Raw genomic sequence first — 16,304 nt, forward strand, 5'->3', positions numbered from 1 at the left:
ACGTGACCAGAACGCAGCGTCCAGCAGCTGGCGGGTCACGTGGTACACTGGCTCTGCTCGGCTACCTCGGCGCATCGATTGCTCTTCCTGGCTGCCGGGAGGTGACTAGTGCTGTCTGTCGCTAGGCTGCAGTTCAGGTGCCGGGGCCTGTGAAGCGGTTCCTGACTCTCCCGGTGGTTGCCGTGCTTTTGGTCACCATGGCCACGGGAAAACTCTCCAAGAACCTCCTGCGGATGAAGGTGAGGAAGGTCGGGGCAGGAGCTCAGGCGGTGGCCGCCGCCATGATGGATGCTTGTGTGGGGGAGCACATGGCTGACGTGCCGCTGCGGAACCTCTTGTGTGTGACCAGCTGTCAGTCCTCAGCCTGAGACTTTGTAGCTGTACTGTCTGGCGGTATGCTGGGACGTGTAGTTCCGCTCCAGCTGTTGTGCTCTGACAACTAGTTATCATTGTCCCCCAGCTATATCCCTGGCTGCACTACAAGTCCCAGCATAGTCCTCTCTTGAAGCATGCCTGCAGCAGCTATAGACTTTGGTGCTCTACAAGTCCCAGCATAGTCCTCTAGCAACCATGCCTGCAGCAGCGATAGACTTTGGTGCACTACAAGTCCCAGCATAGTCCTCTAGCAGCCACTGATGCATATAATTAACCCTTAAATACAAATGTAGGTTGCCTCAATGACTGGGAACGGCGATCCGCCAAAACCTGTCAGTTAACCTCTCAGGTGCCGCATTGGTGGCACAGTGTTCACACAGGGGGTCATTTGCAAAGTGCACTATGCCAGTTTTAGGTGTAACGCTTGGGCGTTTTTACGCCGCTTCAGAGCGGGGACATCAGCCCCAACGAATTTACTTACTTTTACACCTTAAAACTGGAGTAAGAACGACTTCAGTCGGGGGCTGGACTGGTCGTTACTCCAGGCGCCGGCCTGTGCCTCGTCATTTCGTTCTTTCTCTGCCAGCGTAAATGCCGATCTTTCTAAATGATGCCCAAGGTATTGGCCGCATTCACACAAACTGTGTCCGTTTTGTGGACCACAAACCGCAGATCTGCCAAACACATTGTCTCTTTCCGTAGATCCCGCCATGTTAGACATGCCTATTCTTTTTTGCAAATTGAACAAGGATAGGACATGTATCTTTTTGCGGAACGGAAGTACGGGACAAAACCCCACGGGAGCTCTCGGTAATGCTTCCGTGGGTTTCCATTCCGTGCTTCCATTCCGCATCTCCGGATTTGCGGACCCATTGAAGTGAATGGGTCCACATCCGGGATGCGGAATGCCCATGGAATGGCGCCCGTGTATTGCAGATCCGCAAACGTGGTCCGCAATACAGCAGCGGGCAGCACACTTTCGTGTGCAGGAGGCCTAATAGAAAAAAAAAATCACCTATTTTTTCCCTGGGGTGAGTGAGAGGCCTCCATGACAGATAAGCCGGGGTCCCAACTCTGGGACGCTGTCGCCCTCGATGTGAAGGAAGCATGTGCAGTGTGTTCTCTATTCATGGCCATGGGAGTCCCGAAAATAGGCAAATAACTAAATAAGCGAGCTGAATGGTATTTTCGAAAGTCCCATAGCGGTAAATAGAGCGCACAACCGCGTAAGCGCAGTCACCGCTCCATTCATTCTATGGGACAGCCGGAGATGTACGGAGGATGGCCGCGCATGTGCGGCTAGTCATCACTTAGTTCAGAGGGCCCCTACTACTGGTGCGGGTCCCACGTCTCTGACCTAATGATATGCCATTAATGTTCCAGATGGGAATACCCCTTTAAAGGGGTTATCCTGGAAAATATATTGATGACTTATCCTCAGGATCGGCGGGGGTTCAAGGCTCGGCATCCCCGCCGATCAGCGGGTAGCCGCCGTGCTCATTGGAGCTCTGAAGAATGCAGCAGCTTTCCAAGGACAGCGCCATACATCATATAGTGGCAGTGCTTGGTATTGCAGCTCAGCCCCATTGACTTGACATGTGACCGATGCACAGTGAGTGACGTCAAGGCCTCTTCTAGTAGCTGATCCCAACAAGGGATGAGCAAAGCGAGGTTCGAATCCTAGATCCAAAGTCGCTTCTCTCTAAACTTTGTTTCAACGCTGTACGGAGATCCGTTTTCCGCAGAACATTAAAACGTATGGGCTCCGGTGCGGCGAAAAAAAGAGTTGTAACCGAAGTCTCGCGAGACTTGTGTCAATTACTTTGGCATTTGATTATTAAACTTGAAAACCATTTTAAAACAGGTATCCAATTGGTACCTCTGTACCGAAGCCAACTTTGGAACCATCAAACTTTGGAAAAATCGAATTCCAAAGTCTCGCGATACTTTGGTGATAACGAATTTCCCTCGGCGGAGCCCATACGTTTGAGTGCTGACCAGTGTACTGCTATATGGGTGCTCGCCCACAGGTTACTGGGGTACCGCTATGCAGGTGATTACCCCTCAGGTTACTGGTGTCCTGCTACACAGGTGGTCTCCCCGCAGGTTACTGTGTCTCTATGATGTCCTTATGTTCTAATAGAGTACATTGAAGGGTCTGAGGGTACTTTCACTCAATACCGGAAAAGAACTGATCAGTTTTATCCTAATGCATTCTGAATGGAGAGCAATCCGTTCAGGACGCATCAGTTCAGTCCCTCTTACGTTTTTTGGACGGAGATAATATCGCAGCATGCGGCAGTTTTCTCTCCGGCCAAAAATACTGATCACTTGCTGGATCCGGCATTCATTTACATTGAAGTGTATTAGTGCCGGATCCGGCATTCCGGTAAAACAGATCCAGCTTTCCGGTCTGCACATGCGCAGATCTTTAAAAATGCAAAAAAAAATTATACCAGATCCATTTTTACGGATGACACCAGAGAGACAGATCCGGTATTTCGATGCATTTGTCAGACGGATCCGTCTGACAAATGCCATCAGTTTGCGTCCAGATTGCTCTGCCGCAAGTGTGGAAGTAGCCTTAGAGGGTCCCTTGTTGATCCCCTTTCCTTAGCTTGTGTGCCATTAACACTACGTGTGCTGTGCTTCTCCTCCAGCGGGGAAGAATAATGGCTGCAAGTCCTGCTTCTTCTCTTCTATTATAATCCACTTTCCTTCCACTTTGAAATAACAGTAAAAAGCCATCATGGGAGATGTCAGCACAGCCACGTGCATTCCGGGCGGCCGGATCCGGGTCATATGTGATCTCTAATCTAGACACTTCATTAAGGTGCACCCTGCGCTGTAGGGAGGATCCAGCTGTGAGGCTCGCCTCTGTACATCTGCATTAAAAGCAGCGGGGTGCCCCATTGCCTGGTAAGTGCCTGTAATGCCCACACTGACGTGAGCCCGGGGAGATTAAATAGGAAGCCGCTGACCCGTATTACATCCGCCATCTCCGGTCATGCACTGAAAGGCTTCTTTCTTAATGCCAGGCGGCGCGCCGGGTAGGTCTAATGGAAGCCTAATGAGCGGAGGGAGGGCACCGCTTCCAAACCCTCCCATGAAATGCATTAAGCAGCCGTCGAGTGACACGCTCACCGCCCTTTGGGTAAATTACCTTCGCCTGCTGTAGGTTGGCGATTTCTCTGAATACACAAACATGGAAGAAGGAAGTCAGTCTTATGGAAGCTGGCAAGATGCCCATTTCAGAATGGGGATAGTGGCAGCTCATAGGACGTCTGTCTGTCAGCGAGTGACGTCGGTGTATCTCAGCCCGAATCCCCGGCCGGATAGGCCATAGCGATGACCTCACGCAATCTAAGCCCTCCGTGCTTTGCCAACAGCTGGCGTGCCTTGCTTGGAGCTGCTGGCCAATCGTGGGTTATGATGCCCATCGTGACAATAAAATATGCCTCCTACCTCTGTGCTTCTGCAGGAGGTGCGTAAGAAACGTGTGTGCACCAGCGCGCGTTCATTCATTCCTACGGGTGCAGGGTCGCCACGCAATTTGCTGGAAAAATCTGCAAGACCTTACACATCTTAAGAGCGGCAGATAGTCCGCGGTGTCGCTCCAGTTCAGCGTGCGTACATCCAGCACTAATCGCAGAAGAATCCGGCGCACTAATACTTAATGCGTTTCACCCTTTGCAAGGTATAGGACAGGGGTCGGCAACCTCCAGCATTCCAGCTGCTGAGAAACTACAACTTCCAGCATGCAAGCTTGCTCACTTCTTCTCAGAATTCTCATAGAAGTGAATGAAGCATGCTGGGAGTTGTAGTTTTACAACGGCTGGAGTGGTGGAAGTTGCTTACCCCTTGTGGAGCGGAACAGCAGGTTGGCTTAGGGAGTCTTCTAGGCCCGGCGTGGCTCCGTGGGGGAAAGGAAACGGAACTGCTCTCTACTGCCACCTATTGCTTTGCTGCCCTATATGTTACTGTATATTTCCTGACCTGTAAGACTGCGCCAAACTGCCCACTTTCACAAGGAGAAACTTGGGGTACTTTCACACTTGCGGCGGAGGATTCCATCGCCGAAACTGCCTGCCGGATCCGTCAAAACGTAGGCAAGCTGATGGCATTTGTCAGACGGATCAGGATCCTGATCCTTATGACAAATGCATTGAAATGCCGGATCCGTCTGTCCGGTGTCATCCGGAAAAACGTATCCAGCATTTTATTAATTTTTTTAACATTTTTGGCGGGCTGAGCATGCGCAGACCGCAATGCCGGATCCGTTTTGCCGGAACACTCGGAGCCCAATGCATTTCAATGGCGAAAAAATGGCATGTGTTCCGGAATTTTGGACTGAGATAAAACCGCAGCATGCGGCGGTATCATCTCCGTCCTGAAAAGTCAAAATGACTGGACTGAAGACGTCCTGATGCATCCTGAACGGATCGCTCTCCATTCAGAATGCAGGGGGACGGAACCATTTATAGGAGCAGATGTCGCCATAATTCTTGTCGCCCAGATGTCCGCGAAATTGCAGCGCAGAACAGGAGAAACGGAATTGTTAATGGTATTAACCTTCCCTCGTGGTAGCAGAGCGGTATTGTAAATCCCGGCTAAGCTGTGCTGGTGGATGGCGGCTTCTACTAAATCTATTCCTATCTCTTCCTTTAGTTTATGCAAAGGAGCCTTGACCCAGAAACCAAGAAACAGTTAGAAGAGGAAGAGAAGAAGATCATCAGCGATGAACACTGGTTCCTCGACCTGCCTGAGCTGAAGGAGAAAGAGTAAGGAGTTCTGCATGACATATCTCCCCATCAAACGCCGGCTGTGTCAGGTGTGAAAAGACACCGACGACCGGCAGCATCAAATCCAGTCAACAGTCCCTCCCCATAGAAGTCCGTGGAAAGTTGCCCAATGGCAGTGCCATCCATTGACTTCAGAGGTAGTGGCCCTGGTCTATCTCTTGCCCCCCGCCAGTCATTTAAAAGTGCACAGAAAAGCAAATGACGTCCCGTGGTCACCAGGCGTGTCCTCTTGAATCCTGACCTCTGTAGTATTTATTGGGTTTGTCTTAAAAATAGTTTTTTAAATGCAGGAGGCTGCAACCTGTAATAATTGGAAGTCCCTGGAGCTCCTCGGCGTTTTGCTGCCTCTAATGAATTTATCACCAGCCTGCCCGCGGCGGCCTCGGTGGTGGTCCTTTTTTTTTTTGCGCGCTTTACTGCTGTAGATCTTTAAGCCTTAAAGGGTCCAAAACCCTTCCGCTACATCCACTCATTGATAGCAAATTGACCATTTAAAGGAGTTTTCCGGGAGTTTTGCACTGTTGATCTGTCCTCAGGATAGGTCATCGGTCTCTGGTCGGTGGGGGGTCTGACACCCGGGACCCCCACAAATCAGCTGTTTCAGAAGGCATCGCGCTTGCAGTAGCGCCACAGCCTTCTCTCAGTTTAGAAATAAAGGAATTGGACTTGGAGCAGGCGGTATTAGCAGCAGTGGATGAATTTTATAGTAAAGTCCGTGCTCACCGCCGACTGTCCTCCCAATAAGCCCGTCTGACTGGCGGCCAAACTCCGCTTCTTACGGAGATCCCGCGGTGTCAGGGTGGTGGTCCCTCGGCGAGTCAGATCGTTCACAATCCTCTACCTTCCTCAGGATAAAGCTGCAGGGAGATACCACTCGGTATCATTCAGACTTCCAGATAGCGTGGAGAGGACGCGAAGATATCGTGCAGGGCGTAACGGTAAGTAAAGGTCTTCTGTTATACTCACAACGTTAAAATTCCTAAAACATCGATTTACAAACGATAGGATGCGGTTCAGCAGCCCTTGAGGAAGCGGAGTAGGAAAAGCCGGCCGGGGAAGGGAACCGCATCCAATTGTTTTTTAATCTATATGCTTTCATGAATTTTAACTTTGTGAGTATAATAAAAGCGAGACCACCGCGCTGACACTACGGGGCCTCCGTCATCGGGAGGACAGTTGGACTGCGATCTGTGTGGCGGTGAGGCCTAAGGCGCTCATTTTACTATACAATTCATCCACTGCTGCTAATATCATTCTGCTCCAAGTCCAATTCCTTGATTTTATGTCTCCCTGATCACGGGAGTGATTTTTAGGACTTGCACTGTACGTGCGCGCCGCGCCCTGTGTGTATTATCTTGTTTTATGCTCTCAGTTTAGCCCAGGCCGGTGATGTCCCGTTCATCGGTCATGTGGCCTAGGAGCAGCTCAGCCCCATTGAAGTGTATAGGGCTGAGCGCAATACCAAGCACGGCCACTATACAATGTACGGCGCTGTGCTTGGTGAGCAGGGAGAAAGCCAGAGCACTGGTGGCCCTTTCAAACAGCTGATCAGCAGGGGTGCTGGGTGTCGGACCCCCACTGAACAGACACTGATGGGAGGATAGGTCATCAGTATAAAAGTCTCGGAAAGCCCCTTTAAAGGAGCAGTGCCCCTGAAATTAATGCCCATCCTCCATTTCATGCAGCACAGACAAAGGATTCATCCAAAGTCAGAAATATCCATATTCCAAATGTAAAGGCAGCAGTTTTACTACAATTAGATGCTTTATGCATAAAACAGGACAAATGCTTGAATAGCAATCCCTGCTTTAATGTCATTCAGTGTCATTTCCATTAGCAAGCTGATTATAAAGTGCAGAATAGTCGGGGGATTTTCCCTTCCTACAGCTTCTATGCAGATCCCATCCGTGTAGGACAGGGGCCCGGTGTGGAGCTGCTGGGGTAACGCATATTGCGCCTTTCCGATACGTAATATCCTCAGAGCCCGCCGGCCTTTGGCTTGGTACATTTCTCGCTAGCGGCTGTGAGATTAGTCCGGTTTACCTAGCGAGTAGGGATGGGCTGCAGGATAGATTTTTTTGATCCTTATGTCGGCCTGTGTGGCCGACTCCAGCGGATTGAGTAAGGCCTCACGCACACGACCGTTGTTCTGGTCCACATCCGAGCCGCAGTTTTTGCGGCTCGGGTGCGGACCCATTCACTTCAATGGGGCCGCAAAAGATGCGGACAGCCCTCCGTGTGCCGTCCGCATCCGTTGCTCCGTTCCGTGGCCCAGCAAAAAAAATGATAACCTGTCCTATTCTTGTCCTTTTTGCGGTCAAGAATAGGTATTTCTACAATGGGCCGCCTGTTCCGTTCCGCAAATTGCAAGAAACGGAATGGTCGTGTGCATGAGGCCTAAAAGTGCCAAAACGGAAGAAACGCAACACTCAGAACAAGAGGAGCCGGGTTCCGAAGATTTTCTGTATTAACCCCTCGCTGCTTCCATGATATTATATACCAGGCATGCTCAACCTGCAGACCTCCAGCTGTTGCAAACCTGGATAGCCTACAGCTGTTAGGGCATGCTGGGAGTTGTAGTTTTGCAACAGCTGGAGGGCCGCAGGTTGAGCATCTCTGTTATATGCGATACATATGATGTGCAGAATTTTCTTTATTATTTTTTTTGTCACCTTCCCCAGACGTCATCCATATTTTTTGCAGACCACAAAGTCCATACGGTCGTGTGCATATGAGCCCTAATACATAGATGCCCTTGTGCATTTAGGAACTTCATTAAAAAACTGCCTTCCGGGTTACCGTTCACACACGGTCCTAGTGTTTTGAAGACTTTTATATATTTTTTTTTTTGTACCGAAAAAAAATCAAATTTTCACCCACTTTTTTGCAGACTTCCTGCTGAGCTGATTTAGCGCTAATAAATGATGTGTATTTGGGTTTCAGTCTTTCCCGCTCGTTTTTGGAATGTGACCTAATCGCCGATAAATGTACGGTCATGCTAATCGAAATTTGAACAACATTTTCAGGAGTTTCATTATCGAAGAGCGAAGCTTCCTCCCATGCGAAGACTTCCTGTACGGCAGAATGTCCTTCAAAGGGTTTAATCCGGAGATTGAGGTAAGGACTTCTGCAGGATGATCGATGTCGGACAACATGTAAGTCCTAGAGCAGGGCTGGCCGACCTGCGGCTCTCCAGCTGTTGTAAAACTACAACCCCCAGCATGCCCTGCTGCAGGCTGATGGCCGTAGGCAGACTCTGCATGCCGGGAGTTGTAGTTTTGTAACAGCCGGAGAGCCTCAGGTTGGCCATCCCTGTCCTAGAGCAGGGCCGCCGGTGTGACCTCCGTGTGGATGTGTCATGGCCTCGGCTGGTATGGTCTGGCCACACTTTAATAGGTTTTTAGCACTTTTGTAACTTTTTTGGGGTATGTATGATGTCAGCGCAGCCATATCGTGTGCTTAGAGTGGCCCAAATTTGAATCCATTACATTTGCGCTTTCTTTTTGCATTATTTGAATGTACACCATATATTCCTGTCTATTTTCTTGTTTAATAGGGACCCCCCCCGCCCCTGGTAATTAGATGTTATTGCCAGTTTAGGCAACTGGCACGTCGTACCCATTGAAGTCAGGGACAGTCGGTGGTGCCGAGTCCTCTTTGCAGGGGTCCTGGCTCACACTGGGCAGATTTCAGTGATTTGATCTAATGTCCCTCCGATTTCCAAGCTAAGGCTTGGCCGTACATGTTCATTCAGCCAGCCGCTGTCTCTCCTGACACCCTTATAAACATGCATGCTCGGCTGAGCATGCATGTGTCCTGAAAGGGGAGGCTGGAGAAAGCCGCTGCCACACACTTTTGGTATCGGCTTATCTCTCCCTGAGAACAAAAAGGATCCGGCAACTGAAATCCGACAGCTCGATCCTCATTTTCGGCAACATGTGCTGTTAGGCGAGAGCCGGGAGGCCCCCATATACTGTAGATGGTCGGCAAGTCCTGCTTAAATCGGTGAATTCGGCCAACATTTATCTTATAGCTACGGCCAGCCGGAATCATTGTGACCCCACAAACCTTTCCGATTGGGGGTGAGGCTCCAAAAACAATTATACCTTTTTTATATTTAAATACCTTATGCAAATGAGCAGCACCAAGAGGCGTCGCATATTGGTATCTGCCCTCCCATTAGAGTAACTGAAGGCAGGACTGCTATAACCTGGGCCCTCTCTGTGCTGTACATTATCCTAGGACGCACATATAATTGATATAATTATGGTGACAGATCCCCTCTAAGGACGCGGATGCTTATCGCCGCCTATACTGTGTTTCACAAGAGCAAATCCCATTACCGGAAAATAGGAAAACCACGTCTGTCCGTATCTGTGGCGCGCAGGGCGTTGCGATGGCGCGCGATCATCAGTCTCGTGTCACCGTGCACTCAATCATGTCATTTCTCTTCTCAGAAGCTTATGGTCCAGATGAACTCCAAGACAAATGCCGAAGAGGAGGTCCTCGAGGACGGAAGAATGGATGTGGATGTGACAGACGAAGAAATGGCCCTCCGGTAGGATTTATCATCTTATTCCATGATCAGGAAGTGATGAGAGACGCGCCGTTAATATATATGTATGTGCTCTGCTGAATCCATTAATGCCACCATGAATCACAGCGGAAAGCCTTCCAGGCTCCGATGCGTGGGGATGGTGACAGGCACACAGGGAGTATTTAAGATATTCGGCATTGGCCAGGTAATATATGGTGGCGGTATAGACTCGCGTGTAAGTGCCTGCAGTGACGGCAAGCTGGATGCAAAGTCTTCCAGTGGATGCCTATGTGGAGCAAAGCAGCTGCTGTGATCTTACAGTTACTGCCCATTACTAGGATCATCAAATCGCAGCGAAGATTTAAAGGGCCACGAAAACAAAGCTATCTATATATATATAGCAAAATGGCTAATAACCGAGAACAATAGACTGCATCTTAGTCTAGTTGGCACACCATAGACTTTTTCCAAGGTGCGGTTGCCCACAGGTGCCATAGGTTCGCCACCTCTGCTCTACACGGTTACTCCTTCCCTTCCCCCACACAGCGCTGATTGTCATGGTGTCTATAGGCACACTACGTGAAGACTGCACTGTATTTATGCCTCATGTGTAGTCTAATGGGACATAGCATGAAGCGAGGATTAAAGGAAATGTCACCAAAAATGTGACATCTTTTTTTTTTTTTTTTCTCCTAATCTGTTTTTATTTTCTGATTTTTGTATATTGATTACGGGGGCAGCCATCTTGCCTGGGCTGTTCTTAACGGCATTTACACAGCATTAATAAAAATTGCTTTACGGCAGCCCCATGGTCAGGAGGGGACCTCGCTGACTGACATGGGAGAGTTTCTGGGCATGCTCTGTGACCTGTGCAGAGGTCATTGTACAAGCAAAGAAGAGGTGAATGGTGGATCCTGTCTTATCTATACACAGAGGTGGTATCATTCCACAATGGAAGCACTCACTAGTATTCACTTTATAAGACGCACGGCCATTCCCCCCCCCACACACTTTTGGCGGAAAAAAGGTGCGTCTTATAAAGCAAAAAATGCAGTATTTTAAAATATTTTAAACATAAAACAGCAGGTCAAATTTCTGATGACACATTCCCTTTAAAATATCACCTAGGAGAGAGCGCCTGTGGGATGCACCTCCCCATCAGTGTATCAGATTGCCCTTCAGGACTAAGCCCGAATGGTTTCACCATTGTATTGTATTGCTTTGCAGCATGTTTTTTGTTGCATTTTGTCCCTTTTTTTTTGTTTCTTTTTATGGTGCAGTGCCTTGTAGCTGCAGGTAGAGGCACTGTCGCTCCGCTTCCCTCTTTTACATGTGACGACGGAGACAGTTATATAATGAGTAGCAAAAAACTGAACTTCCTTAACAAAATCCTTTTCTTTTTGCAGATATGGGTCTTTAGTGACCAGCATCAAACAGAAATTTACAAAGAAGAGAGATCGTAAAGTCATCCAAGAAGAAGAAGAAGATGAAAATAGTAATATTAAGAGCAGCAAAGTGAAAAAAGGCTTTCTAAAGCCTAAGGACTGAGCGGCTGCAGAACACCGAGTGTGTAAATCTGAGGAATGGACAGCTTCGTTTTAATTATTTTACTTCCTTTTTTTTAAATGTAAAGCTGTAAATATAACGGACCGTATATTGACCTTCTATACCTTGAGTCATTGGAGCTTCATGGCTTAGAGGGGGGGGAGGGGTGTTTCTACAGACAGCGCCACTCTTCTCCTTAGGGTTGTTTCTGGTATTACACCTCCTATTTATTTGCTGAGCTGCAGGAGTGACCCTGTTCCTGGAAACGCACAGATCTCGCACAGCCGCTTACGTTTTTAGGTAACGACCTATAACTTCCTCCCTTATTCTTTTATATAGGGTACAGGAAATAAATTGGTTGCTATGGGTTACAGCAATTTTTTATTTTTTTTCTTAAACTATTTTAGTTGCCCACAAACACTACTGCATTAGAGATGAGTGAATTGATTCATCTCCTCAAAAAAAAAGTTCTTCATCTGCGACCGGGCTGCCCCCGCTGCTGAAGAAGCGCCCCTTCCCCCCCCGCTGCTTAATTGACAGGGCTGTACATTTCGCCTAGCCCTGACAATCTTGCGCCCGCAACGCTGCACAGAGCCTGGGCCTCCGCTATAGAAGCAGAGCCTCTAGCGCTGTCCATCAAGCAGCAGGGGGGCATGCTCCTTGGGCAGCCCCTCGCAGATGATGAGCTGTTGTTGACGAGACAAATTGATTCACTTATACCTATACTATATCTGTAACTTAGAAATTAAAATGTTGGCCGAGCAACTACGTCTATATAAAAAGTTGGGTACTGAGTGTACATACACTGACCCAGAATTACTAATGTGTCTGCGCCTAGAAAGTGGTGCAACTAGGGTTTTATATTTTTATTTTTATATATTTTTTTTTAAATAAAAGGGGTGGGGCGTATCCTAATGGCAGGTGGTGACGAGCCTCACTAGCATCGTGGGTGACACTAGGGAGTCTCGTCCCCGTCACTGCCTGCCATTGGCCTTCCCCAACCCCGGATGTTTTCATGTGCATACGGGGAGGAGCGGAGAGCCAGGTAGGTATCTTCATTATGGGGGACATTTTTTAGTCTCTGATAACCCCTTTTAAGTGTCCTGTACGTGTTCTGTAAGGCCTCTTTCACACGAGCGTGTCCGGATGCGTTGCGGCAAACCTTCGCGAGTAGGTAGTTTTGACTGCGATTGCGTTCCGTTTTTATCGCGCGGGTGCAATGCGTTTTGCACGTGCGTGATAAAAAACTGACTGTGGTACTCAGACCCGAACTTCTTCACAGAAGTTCAGGTTTGGGTTAGTTGTAGTGTAGATTGTATTATTTGCCCTTATAACATGAATACAGAATGCATAGTACAATAGGGCTGGAGGGGTTAAAAAAAAAAATTATAATTTAACTCGCCTTAATCCACTTGTTCGCACAGCCGGCATCTCTTCTGTCTTGTGAGGAATAGGACCTTTGATGTTACTACGCTCATCACATGGTCCGTCACATGATCCATCACCATGGTGATGGATCATGTGATGAGCTTAGTGATGTCATCAAAGGTTCTTTTCCTCACAGATGAAGACAGAAGAGATGCTGGCTGCGCGAACAAGTGGATTAAGGTGAGTTAAAAAAAAAAGAATTAACCCCTCCAGCCCTATTGTACTATGCATTCTGTATTCAGAATGCTATTATTTTCCCTTATAACCATGTTATAAGGTAAAAAAATAATGATCGGGTCTCCATCCCGATCGTCTCCTAGCAACCGTGCGTGAAAATCGCACCGCATCCGCACTTGCTTGCGTATGCTTGTGATTTTCACGCTGCCCCATTAACTTCTATGGGGCTGCGTTGCGTGAAAAACGATCAAAATAGAGCATGCTGCGATTTTCACGCAACGCACAAGTGATGCGTGAAAATCACCGCTCGTGTGCACAGCTCCATAGAAATGAATTGGTTCGGATTCAGTGCGGGTGCAATGCGTTCAACTCACGCATTGCACCCGCGCGGAAAACTCGCCCGTGTGAAAGGAGCCTAACATGTATGGAAAGGGGCGTGGCCCAAGATAAAACTCCATTCTCAACGATATTATAAGTTATATGGTCTGTAGTGGCAGAATCCATAACGGAATTCTTAGATAACTTGAACCTTGTACGTTGAACTTGAAACACAAAGTTCGCTCATCCCTAGTGGTGGGTAATAACAAGATAACCAGCAACAGTCCTGCTGGAAGAGAAACGACGCCAAAGTGGAAAAGTATTAACTGTGTTTTCCAAAACTTGTATAGTGATGACCTATCGTCTGGATAAGTCATCAGTATCTGATCGGTGGGGGTCCCACACCTGGAATCTCCTCCGATCAGCTGTTTAAGCACAGCGCCGAACATTGTATAGAGCAGGCATGGCCAACATGCGGCAATCCAGCTGTTGTAAAACTACACCTCCCACCATGCCCTGCTGTAGGCTGATGGCTATAGGCAGTCTGGGCATGCTGAGAGTTGTAGTTTTGCAACAGCTGAAGAGCCTCAGGTTGGCCAGCCATGGTATAGAGGTTGTGCTTGGTATTGCAGCTCAGCCCCATTCACTTTTATGGGGCTGAGCTGCGCTTAGGCCATGTGACCGATGAACATGATGTCACATGGCTTAGGAAAAGCTGGAGAAGGCAGTGGGAGCACTACTGCAAGCGCCAGTGCCTTCTCAAACAGCTAATCGGTGGGGGTCCCACTGATGACCAGAGGATAGATCATCAGTATAAAAGTCTCGGAAAACCACTTTAATGGGTTTGTCCAGGATATTACAAGTGATGGCCTCTCCTCAGGACAGCCCATCGATATCTGATCGGCAGGGGGACTGGCACCCGCCCATCAGCCGTTCTGCAGTAGCTCCGGCACCAGATCTACACAGCTCCCTCTACTGCGTGTCTGGAGCTGGTTACTGCAGCGCTGTAACCACAGAAGTGAATGGGAACAATGCTGCAGAAACCAGGTCCCTCCAGTACACAATGGACTAGAGTTGTTGCGATACCAAATTTTTGATTCGGTTTCGATACCATGAAAAAGTATTGCGATATTCGATACCACGCGAAAAAAAGAAACCAAAAAGGCCACGTGCATTCCGCATTTTTAAAAATGGCGAATCGCGCAGTTTTTATTTATTTATTTTTGTTCCGGCGTTCACCACATAGATTTTAATAGTTTGGACTTTTCCGACGTGGCGATATGTAATAGGTTTATTATTTATACATTTTATATGTGAAATTGGGAAAAGGGGGTGATTTATACTTAATATTTTGGTGTTTTTTTTTTTTCCTTTTTGACATTTTTTATTTAATAACCATTTCCCCCTTAGGGGCCAGAACCTGGGATCTTTCATCCCTTGTCCAATTCACCCTGATAGAGATCTATCAGGGTGAATAGGACTCCACACTCTCCCTGCTGCTCTGTGCTTTGTGCACACAGCATCAGGGATGTTACCATGGCAGCCAGGGCTTCAGTAGCATCCTGGCTGCCATGGTAACGGATCGGAGCCCCAGGCTTACACAGCTGGGGCTCCGATCAGAAGCTGCCACTACACCACCAATGAGGGGAGGGGAGAGGACCCTGTGACCACTGCCACCAATGATTTTAATACTGGGGGGTTGAGAGGGGCCAGCGCATTGTGCCAGCAATGATTTTAATGGGATGGGGGGTTGAGGGGGGGGGGGGGCACCCTGCTCCACCAATGATAATTACCCCTTAATACAGGAGGCGGGTACTGGCAGATCAGCGGCAGTTAACCCCTCAGGTGCCACACCTGAGGGGTTTACTGCCGCTGCTCGCAGCTCCCTGTCAGGGGCAGGGTGCCGGCAATGCGATTCTGCTGCCGGCACCCGCCTCCTGTATTATGTGTTAAAGTCTACTTTTCCTTGGTCCAGACTAAGTATTAGGCTACACAGAGCGGTGCCCAGCGATGTCCCAGCACTCACCATTATTCCTGGGCGCCACTCCGTTCCCCTTCTGTGCCCCATTACTGTCTCCTTTCCTGCTCCATATGCTGATTACTATCGGAGCGATGGGGAGGAGACATTAGCTTCACTAGTGGGCGTTCCTTCTCCCTGGCTGTAGCGCTGTCCAATCGCAGCGCAGGAAGAAGGAACGCCCACTAGAGAAGCTGATGTCTCCTCCCCATTGCTCCGATAGTAATCAGCATGTGGAGCAGGAGAGGAGACAGTAATGGGGCACAGCGGGCGAACGGAGCGGCGCCCAGGAATAATAGTAAGTGCTGTGCGCCGCTCTGTGTAGGAAAAGTCCTATCATTGGTGGCGCAGTGCGCCCGCCCCTCCTCCGCCCCTCTCTTCTCATTGGTGGCAGCGGCAGCACAGGGGGAGGTAGAGACTGCTTCCTTCTCCCCTGTGCTGCTGAGAGAACATGAGCGCGCCGACAGCAACGCGCTCATGTCCAGAGATACTAGACTGCGCAGAAGCGCAGCCCAGTATCGGAAAAATGGAAATCCCGGTATCGTATCGATACCAGGACAAAAGTATCGATTGGGTATCGAAATTTCGATACCCGCAACAACCCTACAATGGACATAGCTGTGAAGTTCTGGTGCCAGTGCTGCTCTGTAACAGCTGATTGGCATGGGTGTGGGCAGTTGGACCGTCCGCTCATCAGACATCGATGGCCTATTCTGAGGAGAGGCAGTCATTTATACAATCTTTAAACTTTATGCTTCTATCACAACTTCATGCCACATAAGAACAGTATCACCACGATGAGCAGGGATAGGGCCCGTACAGTTTGACATATCACCTGTACAATCAATATGAAGTCATAGGCCAGGCATGGCCAACCTGTGGCTCTCCAGCTGTTGTAAAACTACAACTCCCACCATGCCCTGCTGTAGGCTGTCTGGGCATGCTGGGAGTTGTAGTTTTGCAACAGCTGGAGAGCCTCAGGTTGGCCATCCCTGTCATAGGCCATTGGGTAGAGGCTCTAGGTTAAAGGGGTTAGTCCTCACGATAAGTCATCAATATCAGATGGGCAGGAGGTCAGACACCTGGGACCCCCGCCAATCAGCTG

General features: G+C 48.8%; 1 protein-coding gene and 1 long non-coding RNA gene across 2 annotated transcripts; one reads left to right on the top strand and one right to left on the bottom strand.

Moving 5' to 3' along the window:
• Positions 1-46: 46 nt before the first annotated feature.
• MPHOSPH6 (M-phase phosphoprotein 6) lies at positions 47-11,487 on the top strand. The gene is made up of 5 exons (XM_040410271.1): positions 47-239; positions 5,044-5,156; positions 8,204-8,294; positions 9,635-9,735; positions 11,121-11,487. Exons 1-5 carry the CDS (start codon positions 198-200, stop codon positions 11,260-11,262), a joined length of 489 nt encoding a protein of 162 aa, XP_040266205.1. The 5' UTR covers positions 47-197; the 3' UTR covers positions 11,263-11,487.
• Positions 11,488-11,860: 373 nt separating this feature from the next.
• Positions 11,861-14,188, bottom strand: LOC120980904. Its single transcript, XR_005774589.1, has 3 exons — positions 14,159-14,188; positions 13,681-13,685; positions 11,861-12,251 (listed from the first exon to the last, which is right to left on the bottom strand). It is a non-coding gene; the product is annotated as an uncharacterized LOC120980904 (long non-coding RNA).
• Positions 14,189-16,304: the final 2,116 nt, after the last annotated feature.

Source organism: Bufo bufo, chromosome 10 (assembly GCF_905171765.1).
Source record: "Bufo bufo chromosome 10, aBufBuf1.1, whole genome shotgun sequence".
Taxonomy (NCBI): Eukaryota; Metazoa; Chordata; class Amphibia; order Anura; family Bufonidae; genus Bufo; species Bufo bufo.

Excerpts from the sequence above, each read along its gene's own strand:
- MPHOSPH6 (XM_040410271.1), top strand. The coding sequence starts at position 198 with ATGGCCACGGGAAAACTCTCCAAGAACCTCCTGCGGATGAAG. Across the intron at positions 5,157-8,203 it reads CCTGAGCTGAAGGAGAAAGA|GAGTTTCATTATCGAAGAGC; the intron begins GTAAGGAGTTCT and ends CAACATTTTCAG. Across the intron at positions 9,736-11,120 it reads GACGAAGAAATGGCCCTCCG|ATATGGGTCTTTAGTGACCA; the intron begins GTAGGATTTATC and ends TTCTTTTTGCAG.